Raw genomic sequence first — 11,865 nt, forward strand, 5'->3', positions numbered from 1 at the left:
AGAGATATATAGGCATATCTAAGCCTGAGGCATTAGTATCTCACCTGCGTCAAGGTCTGCACATGAATGATATTAATAAGTCGGAAGAGCAAAGACATTTGGACAGACCCCTGAGTCATATAGGACAGCAATCGACACCCAGATAAAACTTCTGCAACTGTTAAAGGGAAAGAAAATAAACTTACTACAAAGCATTAAGTTCAGCAGTGCAGAGTCTGGAAATCTAGACTGGATAACTGCACCTTTATGTAAATTAATTATAGCTTACTTGTTACTATGTAGCCCAGACATTGAATCACTCACCTTTGATATCATTTGACTGGTTCTCAAACCGTTCAAGGGACAGTGCTATGCATCTCACCAGCATGTTTGAATCCACCAAGGAGCTGTTTATCTGATTCAGGAAAACCTGGAACTAGAAAATAAAAACAAACCCAATAACTTTATGTGGTCTATCTCAGCTTCACTGAGCAATCAGTCACTAACAGTGAACAATACAGCCTCTAGACAGCAAGCAATTGTTCCCTGGGAACATAAGTGGTCAATAGACAAACAAACATTAAAAGCCCATGTTGTTCTTTAGTTTATTTTCTATCTGTGCCATAATTCAGTGCGCAGGTATTACAATTTAAAAAAATAAGTTTTCATTCTCTTTCCATGAATTTTTGTAGCAGTATTGGTCAACTTGATACAAGAGACCCCAAGTTAGAATACTGACACCAAAATAGAGCCATACTAACAAAGTGTGTGAATACAATGCTACAGAAAACTGTCCAACAGCAAAACAAGGAGCACAAAATGATGCAGCCTTAAAGTTAGTTTTTAGCACCTCAAATGAACAGAAATGGAAAATTATTAAATAATCAGAGTACACTTTAGGGTTGAAAATAATTCTAAGGAAAAATAGAAATACTTTTTTTGTAAACAGTAGATAGGGCAAACAGTCTCTACCTTCTCTTCTGTAGTGATGTATTTGTTAAATTTCTTGAAGGCATCAATGTTGAATTTCATCAGCTCACCCAGCAAATCAAAGTAGCTCTGAAGGACATCCCTCGATTTGCACTCACTATCCACAATACAGTAAAGGATATGCTGCAACAACAGGTGCTCTGGATTAGAATCACAAACTGCTTTGTCAATGCAATAAAATTGCCTATACATATGAATAAAGAGAAAAGTCTTGGCCGTGGCCTCTTGGAGGCACTAACGATTGTGGATAGCGTACACGTGTCACTTCAGTTTCTCACCTACCTACTTTTGGAGAAAAACTTTGTTTTTTCAGATGTTAAAGTAGACACACATTATGAAAGCTGCCACTGCAAAACCTTAGAACGTCAACTGCCTGAATGCAAATATTTTAGTCACAAACACTCAAAACATGCACACAGCTAACTGTGGTACTAAAATTGGCTGAAGACCTGAGTTTCATACTCATTTTGGGTCAATGACTTAACTAAGTGTTAAAGGAAGAGGTTTAGAATACCTACCAGGCAATCTGTATTTTTAGAACCAAGTCAGCAAAGGCAGCTTACATGGTCTCTCAGTGTAGGTTTCATTTAAGTTTTTGGTAAGATAAAGCCTCCAGTCCTATGTCCACATTTATCTGTTAGTTAGACCCTGTTAATCTCAGTTTTAACATTAAGTAGTACATGTGTTTTAGGGAAAACTGACAAAAGTTTAGTTAGTTGTTTGGATGAGCAAACACTTCATTTTATGGTATGAGCTTGCTGTATGAAGCCCCATTGCACATATGCTACATTTGTCTAGTGCCTTGCTGGATGAAAGTGCAGGACAAACTTGATCAGACTGCTCCTGGGTGTCCCTGTCTTGTGCATGGTTATCACAGCCACTGGGCAGTTCTTCCCATTGCCATAACTTGTTACCCTGCTTTTTAACTTTATTTTGCCTTTTACTTTTTTCTGTTGCAAAAACAAACTCTTGTGTTTTTTTTCCTTCTTTAATTGTTGTTTTTACATCAGGCCAATTTTATTTCACAACACAATATAGATGATTTTCATCGGAATAAGTAAACTTGCTGCTTCTTGCCCAGACACAGTACATTGCCAGTAATATAGCCACATTTTCATGGGCTACTTGTGGACGTGAAAAATATTATGCCTTCAGCAGCCCTTTGGAATTTTGCTGTTTACACATAATAAACAATTCTATTCCTATTTTGGGGCAGAGTGTCCCCAAGTGATGCCAAGTTCGTCCCCTTATCAAACCAACAAATGTGCAAGGGGTGTTTTGTTTTTGCTTCCTGGTTCTAAAAATAACACATTGCAGCATGCACACATGACTAATCAGGCTGAAGCAAGGTCCCATATTAGCTGTGGACCGGAGGCAGAGCCTTTTGAACCTGCTGTGCTGCGGCTTTCAATTGTGGTGACAACACAATTGGAAGCCATCTATAATCAGCCTTTGTAATTGCCTATTGCCAAATCGCATGAACCAAAATGGCGGCTGCATAACATTGGCCAACGAATATAAACACCTCATTCTTTTCAATATGAACGCAACAACCATTAGACCTCACCTCTAACAGTCCTCTCTTCAGCAGAAACATCTGGTCTGCATAGGACGTTACTCCACGAAGAAAGCTTTCCACAGCCCGCGCTTGCCAGAACCTAGACACAGGTCAGCATTATAAAAATGCAATGACAATTAACAAAATTTAAAGCTGATGCTTAACAATTACATTAAATCTAAAGCATAATTATATCTGTAGAAAAATAGCATCTCAGCATTTCCAGTAGGTCACTGAAAGCTACCACTGGCAGTATCTAGCTGCCTTAAGTTCTTCCCCTCCTAAATGCAATATGTTGAACACACCTAAAGGAAGACTCTGCTGGCTCCTTTTTCATGACTTGCAGCAATCTGGTTAATAGGCCCTTTTTGCCGTCACACACCAAACTTCTGAAACACAAAGCAAGCAGAAAAGTAAAGGTGATTAGACATTGGAAAATCCAATGAAACCGGGCGTATCATTTAAACCCCAGCCAAAACAAACATGACAAACATGAATAGCCTACTTAAGGATAAAACACCCAAACCACCTTTGGCTGCAATAATCTAATCGGGATTTGGTATCCTCAAATGCCTTAGGATCCAGCAAGATGACCCACTAATGTTACCCCTCAGACTTAGTGCAAATTTTGTAATGTAGCGCCTTAAAAGCAGGGGGAGGCTACATAAGCAGACTTTTCATTTTACTTCCCACTTGCCCACTATGGAGCATTGGAAGAAAGCATATTCACCTTCAGTACATTATTCAGCATGATGATGAACATAGAAATGAAAACAATGATTGACTGATTGCTATAGGTAAAATGTAATGCCTGTAATCCCCTCTTTTCACCTAGTGGCAGCATTAATCCCCCCACCTTGCTATAGGGTAATACTATTCCTTTTGCAGATAGTGATGTTTGATATAGGGTCCTAAGATCAGCAGTGCTTACCTGTCTGTATTCAACACAGCCTCCACTTCTGGGATATTGGCTTTCAAAGAGATTGCACTAAGTTCATTCAATTCTTGGCTGTTCAGAAGTAAATACTTATTCCTAAAATCAAGAGTACACACAATTAGGAAAGTTTTTTTCAGATGTGCAGACACAACACCAAGTAATTCCGTGACTTGCACTTTGTAGTATACATTGGTTGCAGCTATTTATTACTATATATAGCTTTGCTGAAGCCAACTAAATAGGAAACACAGAAAATAGTAAATGGCAATCAATATCAGGCGCTAGCAGGAAACAAGTTTACAACTTAGAAATTTTACTGCTAGTTAGAAAAAATGTTTTTGTTTTTTTTCTTATGACTTACTCGTGATGGTCACTAAAGCTCTGGAGCAATCTTAAAAACTGTATCTTCAGCGAAATATCCTGTCAAGGAAACAGAAAAAAAAAATATGTTTAAAACTTATTTTTTAGTAGGAACAAGGATAGAAATCAAACTTGAGCACACTAAGGGGTCCATTTATAAAGCAGTGAATCTGACATTCATTGAAATATTCCCTGTTGGTGAATCAATTACTGCTATTGAAACCCCTGAACCTGGAAGATTTCACACCAGGGAATGTGACTGTGAATGTCACATTCACTGCTTTACAAATTACCACTATATCACTACTCTTAACCTTAAACAAGGAGGTAAATCATATCCCTTGAAATGTATTATTTGTCATCCTAATCTGCATGATAAATATTCTGTGTTGAAGATGAAGAAGGGTCGTTTGTTACCTTGTTTACCATGGATTTTTTTTTTACCCAAAACCTTGCCTTTTGTGAATAGAGACAACACAATGAGAAATTGTACCTTCTAAATGCAAGAAGATGTTCACATAGGCAATGATCTGGTCCTGGTCATGTGTGCCCTACTCAAAGCAAGCCTGTACTTTGCACATATTCAGTAAAACAACAGGTTCACTGGGAATGAATCATGAGAATTCAATACTTATTTTTTACCAGACTGACTCCCCTGCAACTGTAATTTGCTAAGCCAATTAAAATTTACAGGGTGGTACTAGATCCCCCTATGTGAGAGAGCCTAAGGCCAGAAATTGCCCAGAAGAACTGGTCGTAGACTATTCAAAAAGCTTAGGGAACTCAAATAATAGCAGCCTATAGCCCCTCTTATAAAGCAGACCCTTTTACTTTGCCTAACAAGTACAAATTTGCATAAAAAGGAGCATCTGTGTTTAGACAAAAGTGGACTATCGGCAACCCTTCCTATAAGTCAGTCTCTGATTTCATTTGAGCAAAAATTAATAAAAAAAAATAAATCACATGATCAGGATGCCAACATGTTGCACAGATCGTTCTCACTGGATACTATATAACAAAAATGTAATACTACAAGCCTGAAATATAGTGCTTAGAACAAAAGGTGAATAAATAAAAATAAAACAAACACTTATTTTACTCACTGGACTGCAGTCACAGTTCTGGTTGTGCCCATGAAGTACCAATGTGGATGCAGAGTGCTTCCTCCATATTAGTTTGTCAAACAGATTATTCAGTCCTGGGATCAGTTTAAACTCTGCAATCATTTTATGAACCTGGCATAAAAGGTTACAGAAAAAGATTAAGATTGTTGGGGGGACTGAAAAGGTTCAGAAAAAGAACATAGTCCAAACAGGCAAATAATTATTTAGGGTACACAAACCTGATTTCTCTGCCTTCCCATTAGCAAGACACAGAGCACATAGAGAACTTCTACTTTGTACATTATTTCATGCATGATCTTCATGGAATGTGGCAGCTGAGTCCTTGAGGTGGGGTTGGCCAAGCCGCTTTCATCAGACGATTCTAAAAGGTGAACAACATGTTAAAGAAGTAAACCACTTGATGAAGAAAAAAATGTGCATCTGACACTCAGTAGAACCCAAGGTTAAAATAAAGATTTGCATTAACATTGCATTAAGAGAACTGTTTGCCTTCATGCCACAGTGAAGTTGGAGAGACAATGGATTTCCCCAATCACATGTAAACATCTGCAAACTACACAGGGTCAGAGAGGTGGAAGCAATACACTAAAAGTTCACTCTGAAAATTTTAACACCTGTAAAGGTTTCTTAGATGTTATTAGACAAACAACTACTACTTCAGTATTTTTAAGTATAAGGATAGGTTCTTTTAAGTTCTTTCCCCCCTTCTCTGTTACAGTTAATACAATGGTATATCACCACTATTACCAACTTGGACAGTGCAGAAGCAGCAAGTGACTAATGTTTCCATCTGTCTCCTCCCTTTGTTATCTTCCTCCAATAGCAGGGGTCTCAAGGGGAAGGGACTGAGATCAGTTTCATGAGGTTGCAATAAAGGGGGGGGGGGGGAAATACAGCTTTTACCCCCGCCGTCCCGCGCAGCGCCTATTCAGCACATCCCAAACCCTTTCATGCTGCAGTGGCTTATAAGGGAATCACCTGCTCCGCTCTGTTCAGTCTCCTCATGAGCCACACGCATCAAGGCATCTAACACTAAAGCGTTGTCCAACCAAGTGTACCACTCTTCTAACTCCTGCAGGAAAGTGGCTGTGCCTGTGGATTCGGACACTTTACGAGTGGCTAGCTTGCATAGTCTTTCAATGAAGCCTGGGATATTGAGAAGTGTGGCTAAAAGACAAACAAAAGAGAATACACTTATGAACAAAAATTGCAAATATTTTGAAACGTATTTTGACTGTGAAGATGCTGCAAAGCAGCCAATTTTAAATTTTGCATATCTAAAGGACTTGAATTAGGAATGGATAATAATGTGTCAATTACACTTTTTCAAATCTGAGCCATTAGAGTTTTCCAAATAAACAAACTTCACAAAACTTTACTGTGCACAAATGTGTTCAGGTACAGTGCTTGGCACAAAGATCATGAAGGGGAACCCGCTACTAATTCCTAGATGCTAACAAACCTAACCTTGATTTGTTTCCGCCCTTGAAGGGTTCTGAGACTTCTTCAGCTGTGCGTCTTTAGCGAGCAGGGTGTATTTATCATCATTTCCTGTGTCAAGCTCAGATATGGTAACTGACAAAATTCGGCAGAAGTTTGCAAGCTGCTGTTGATCAAAACTGGACACAAGACTTGCAAGGTTGGGAATATCCTCAAGCTGGATCATCTCCTGCAAGTGACAAAACAAAATTAGAACAGCATAAAAAAAAAAAAAAAAAAAAAAAAAAAAAAAAGAAAAACAGTGATTCTATCAGAAATCTACTTCACTGCTAACTTCCTGTTTGGACTGACAGCATAATACCTTTGCTAATTTGAAATCCAAGTGTTGTCAGGCCTGAATGCTGGTCTACAAAACGCCAATAACTGCCCATTTCTATCCATATGCGAACAATACTATTGATACTTTGATTCCCATGAGCCTGCCAGTTTGCATTCCAGCGCCAGGTGTTACCATCTTCCTTCTCGTTCAGGTGATCTTTGGCCATCTTGATTGGCTGTGCAGAGATAGCGTAACTCATTCATCCCGGTAATAAACCACCAAAGTATGAATATTTACATTTATGATCATTTATCTTGATTAACATAGATTTATACCTATTTTAGAGGCCATCAGCACACACTAAATTTAGATAGATATACCTTTTTAACTCCCAGGATGTCTTCAATGAGGGTTGCCGTTTGCAAGAAAGTTTTTTTGTTTGTCATTAATGTGAACAAGAAAAGCACAAAGTCGTTACGTTCTGCCAAGCGTGTGGTGACACCTTCCGTCTGTATGTAAAATAAAAAAAAAAAAAGTTTAAAGAGAAAGTGTAAAAAAAAAAAAAAAAAGGCTAACCCAACTAAAATTTTTCCCTGCAACACTTATCATCCCTCCAATAAAATGACGCATGGTTTGCCAAAGTTCTATTAACTACTGTTCAATGGAGGATTTCCTCCCTTTGTAGAGATTTATTCTAACTTGTTGCATCTATAGGACAGAAAGAAAATGGGAAATCTCCTCAATGAGGAGATTGCAAAAAAACTATTTTGATCCAACTCCTACTCCATAATAAAATAAAAAAAATGGTTTTGTCTTTAATAAAATGAATTAGGACTGTTGCATAGAAAAAAAGCTAAACATTATACTTCCACCATGCTGGTGGGCACAGTAGTAATTTTTGTTCATGACTCAATGTCTACAAATGTTGTCTCAGCACTAGCAGATAATACCTGCAAGCAGACTTTGTGCAGCAGGAAATAAAACACAACCTGATTATGTGAACACACACCCGACACCTCCTTTATGGTGTGGCCATCTCATAGATAGATGATTGTTTTAATAATAGAAAATGCTAATGAGGAACATTGTGACCTGTTAATATAAAAAATTTAGCTTCACAAGAGCACCACTTTGACCAGTTTGTGATGCATACATGTAAAAGATGTATTTAAAAAAAAAAAAGCAATCAGAAGCATAAAGACAGCATGATCTTATAAGAAAAAAAAAGTATTAAACAATAAACCATAAAAAGGCTTTATATAATGTGGGGGGATTTTTCCACTGTGTGACATGGGGACAGATTTAAATATCAGCCAGGTTATTACTGTTTGTACTATCAGAAATTTTCCTTTATTTTCTGTTCCTCTACCAATGACACATTGGGGAAACGGGTCCCCAAAAAACAAGAAGCAAATGAGGAAAGTTCTGCAACAGAGACAAAAATTGTGTATGTAAAAGTTAATTTTTTTCCCCTAGTTTTAGATTAGACCTCCTGTCAAATTTTTATAGTGTCTATTGTTATAACAAAGTTTAGGACATTGCAACATTTTATACTTGCCCTCAACAAAAGGTAAGGGGAAATCTTCCAACGGGGACATGTTTGGGATAACTGTCTAGAAGGAAATTCAGCACTTATTGGGGAAACTTTCTAACTTTTTTTTATATATATATATTTCTGGAACAGAAGAAGAGAAAGGAAATTTCCCACAACAGTGAGAAACTGGTCTTTAAAACCATTGCTTTAACCCTTGTGGCTTTACATGCAAATTTAAATAGCGTGAAGAAAAAAAAATATTTATAATGCAATCTGTTCCTTTTCAAAAGAATTCTCTAAGTGTAGATAAAACCAAACTTGTCTTTTTTAATTTTGGGTAGAATTGGAAACAGCTGTGACAAGCCATTTAATTTCTGCTGTGTCCTGTCCTGGGATTTTGCTTCACTTCCTGTGTTAGGTACACAAGGGAAAGTAAATGGATACCTCTCAAACAGAAAGAATATCCTGTCTCTAAAAACTTTTGGAAACATTTTCCCTTATCTGGATTTCCCATTGCTTTGAGTTTGTCATAATGGTCACTAAACAACAGTGAGGCTTAATCCTCCCAGTAGGGAAACAAAATGTTCTAACCCTTCCACATTTTATAAAAAAAATAAGGTCAAACTTTTCATGCACTTTTACCTCCTGCCCCTGTTAGGGTGTCACCGAGGCAGGAAGCAAATTTGCAAACATTCTCCAATTTTCATTTAATGAAATGTTTGCTTTAAACTTAAATATATCATTACAATTCTGCAATATCACACAAAGTAAGAAGGATCAACAAGACACTGTAAATGGTACTGCAAAAAAAATGTCCTTACGCATATACAGGTGTTGTACAGGATACTCAGGCAGTCCTTGATTAAGTCATCGCTAACTAAAAAAAAACAAAAAAAATTTTTAATTGACAGCATTATGGAAAGGATCAAATATCCATAACAAAAACATAATAATAAAAACAGTGGAGAAGCACTAAAGTTCTAATTTTACAAATGTTTGATCAAGCCGGTCATTATTATTGTGAACTTGACAGGCGATGTCCCTTCTGCAATAATATCTTACCTACCTGATCACTTTGGGTTTCTGGCAACAAAGCTAAGCTATGCATGGGAAAACCAGGGATACATGGCAATCCTGGCTTGGCTTCCCTTGTGTGTGCATAAAATAAATAAAATCCTGCGCATCTTTCACAGCATTAAGTCTGCCAGAAAAGTAAAGATGGCCATAAGATCTCTTCTTTATCCCACTGACGAAGGAAGATGGCAGTGCCCTGTAAAGGAACGCCACTCGGGTTGGTTTAGTTCCACTTTAAAATTTACAGAATTTACACATGCCACCGGCAAAAAACAGCTTAGGATTTAGCAGCCAAGCAAACAGATTAATTTGTTGTTTGTATTCAGCTTGCAATTGTTTTGTGTAAATTTGTCATTAATGAGTTCATTTAGATAAAGAATAGGATGTGAAGATATCATTCACTCACTCTTATGTTTCTTCCTCTGAGGAAAGAGGCTTGGTCTCATGAGAATCTCTACCAGAAGCTGCAGAGAAGAAGAAACAAGATTTCAGGTGAGTCATACATATTTATAAATCTCCGATTACAAATGACGTGTCCTCCAATGTTTCCTGTCCTGCACACCCACGAAAAATCCTACAAGTCACTGCGTTAGTCAAGATTCCAAAGGGGACAACAAACACAGTGTAAATCATACAGCTTCACTTCATGTCAGATACATATATACAGGTAAAAAGTGAATCCTGTGAGCTAATCACCTGAAATGTCCACAAAATGCTTATTATATAAACTCAACAATGCCTGTGCCTTTCATCTCAGGAAAATCAGACATCAATGTCAAAATTTGCACTAAAGATTTGTCCTGTAACTTTCTATAAAGCAGTAAAGGACTACATAAAATATATGTAAGTAATAATTCCACATTATTTTCTTGTACCATAAGTCTCATACATAACTTGCATACATGTTAAATGTTAAGGCTACGTACACATGGTGCGATGGTTCTCGTCCGATAATCGGCTCAAGGCTGATATCGGACGAGAATCTGGTGTGTACAGCTCCCGTCGTCCATCACCCAAATGACCGTCCTGGCGAATCCACGGATGACGAACAATCTTAATAGAAGGGAAGGGGGAAGAGAATGCAGCGGCGTGTTGCTCTGTCATTCTGCCCACTCTCCTCTCCATAGAGCAGAATGGTGCTATATGTACAGCGTTCGTTCATGCATCGAGCAGTCGTTAGTCAATATACATGATATACAACAATTATTGCATGACTGTACATAGCTTAAGAGTAATGATTATTTACATTATGTAATGTCAATTAGACAAAATTGTAGATATGATCAAAGTGCTTCAATTATCTTGTTTTATTTTATTGTATACATTAGAAAAAAATTGTTTGGAAAATTTGTTGTGTTTTATTTTTTCCTTTTCTAATACAAATAAAAAAGTGTGGGAAAAAGTGCTTCACTAATATTAATCATTACCAATCAATATTTAGGCAAAAAGTCAATCAAAAATTATTTGGGCAAAAGTTTTTTTTTTTTTTTTTTTTTTTATCAACTGATGAAATGTATTGGCTCCTAGCAATACAAATAGAGTATTAAACAAATGAATGGTACAAGTATTTGATGGATCACCAATTTGTATATCAATGGGTGGGAAAAATGCATAATGCACAACCATTATTAAGCATTATTTTAGAACGATATACCTCGATTAGCTACAAGCTACAGCTGCATATCAAATATCAATACAATATTGCTGAAAAATAAAAACAACGCACTTCCTGGAGTCAGCACAAATCCTTCTCTTGACATAAGTGAGCCAACTGTGTTTATACAATTACAATAACATTTACAGCAAAACATGACAAACTTGTATAATAAAACACTGCAACACAAAACAAGAACTCTGAATATTTTTTCTGCCATCTTCATTGTTAGTCCCTCAAAAGAAAATAGGAACATTGAAATTATCACTAGTACAATCTGTCCATTATTAATTCCGGTAAAAGCAGGACACATGTGCTAAAACTATTGCAGACATCATCTATGTTCAGATTAACAATATTAATCCACATGTCTGGCGTTCTGGTGCAACCTATCCGTAAGCATTTCATTTTCTGATCTCAAGCACCAGGACATAATAGGCCACTGAACTTGTAGAGACAATTGCAAAAAAGTAATATTCGTAGCAATGAATCAAAGACAATGTTTTACATGGGGCCCTTATATTATTATAATTATTAAAAATAATAATAATATATCGCCAACATATTATGCAGCACTGTAGATTAAATAGGGATTACAAATGACAGACAGATACAGAGAGACACAGGAGGAGGCGAGGACCCTGCCCCCAAGAGCTTACAATCTAAAAGCGGAGACATTAGACCTGATCAGGAAATGACCCGCATGATTCTGTGCTTTGTTTAAAACTCTGAATGGCATGTGAGTATTGTACTATGAAGAGAAAAAAAAAAAAAAAAAATATATATAACTCAAATAATATCGGTCACCTGCATAATAAATGACAAGCTCCTTGAATATAGAGCATGGATTAGTACAGTGGTTTGCAACTAGTGTGCCGTGAGATCTTCAGGTGTAC

At 37.0% G+C, this 11,865-nt stretch overlaps 1 protein-coding gene across 1 annotated transcript in view; it reads right to left on the bottom strand.

The window, feature by feature from the left end:
• LOC140325666 (short transient receptor potential channel 4-associated protein-like) overlaps positions 1-11,865 on the bottom strand; it is a 21,090-nt gene continuing 9,225 nt past the window's right edge. Inside the window, exons 4-17 of the mRNA XM_072403620.1 lie at positions 9,722-9,779; positions 9,063-9,118; positions 7,088-7,216; positions 6,416-6,617; positions 5,927-6,115; positions 5,167-5,309; positions 4,928-5,059; positions 3,826-3,884; positions 3,459-3,560; positions 2,833-2,916; positions 2,537-2,627; positions 952-1,092; positions 304-415; positions 1-157 (exon numbers count right to left, since the gene is read on the bottom strand). Coding sequence (XP_072259721.1) covers positions 33-157; positions 304-415; positions 952-1,092; positions 2,537-2,627; positions 2,833-2,916; positions 3,459-3,560; positions 3,826-3,884; positions 4,928-5,059; positions 5,167-5,309; positions 5,927-6,115; positions 6,416-6,617; positions 7,088-7,216; positions 9,063-9,118; positions 9,722-9,779 — 1,623 coding nt within the window. The 3' untranslated portion in view covers positions 1-32. The remainder of the gene's footprint in view (positions 158-303; positions 416-951; positions 1,093-2,536; positions 2,628-2,832; positions 2,917-3,458; positions 3,561-3,825; positions 3,885-4,927; positions 5,060-5,166; positions 5,310-5,926; positions 6,116-6,415; positions 6,618-7,087; positions 7,217-9,062; positions 9,119-9,721; positions 9,780-11,865) is intronic.

The sequence above is a fragment of the Pyxicephalus adspersus genome, chromosome 3, assembly GCF_032062135.1.
Source record: "Pyxicephalus adspersus chromosome 3, UCB_Pads_2.0, whole genome shotgun sequence".
Lineage (NCBI taxonomy): Eukaryota > Metazoa > Chordata > Amphibia > Anura > Pyxicephalidae > Pyxicephalus > Pyxicephalus adspersus.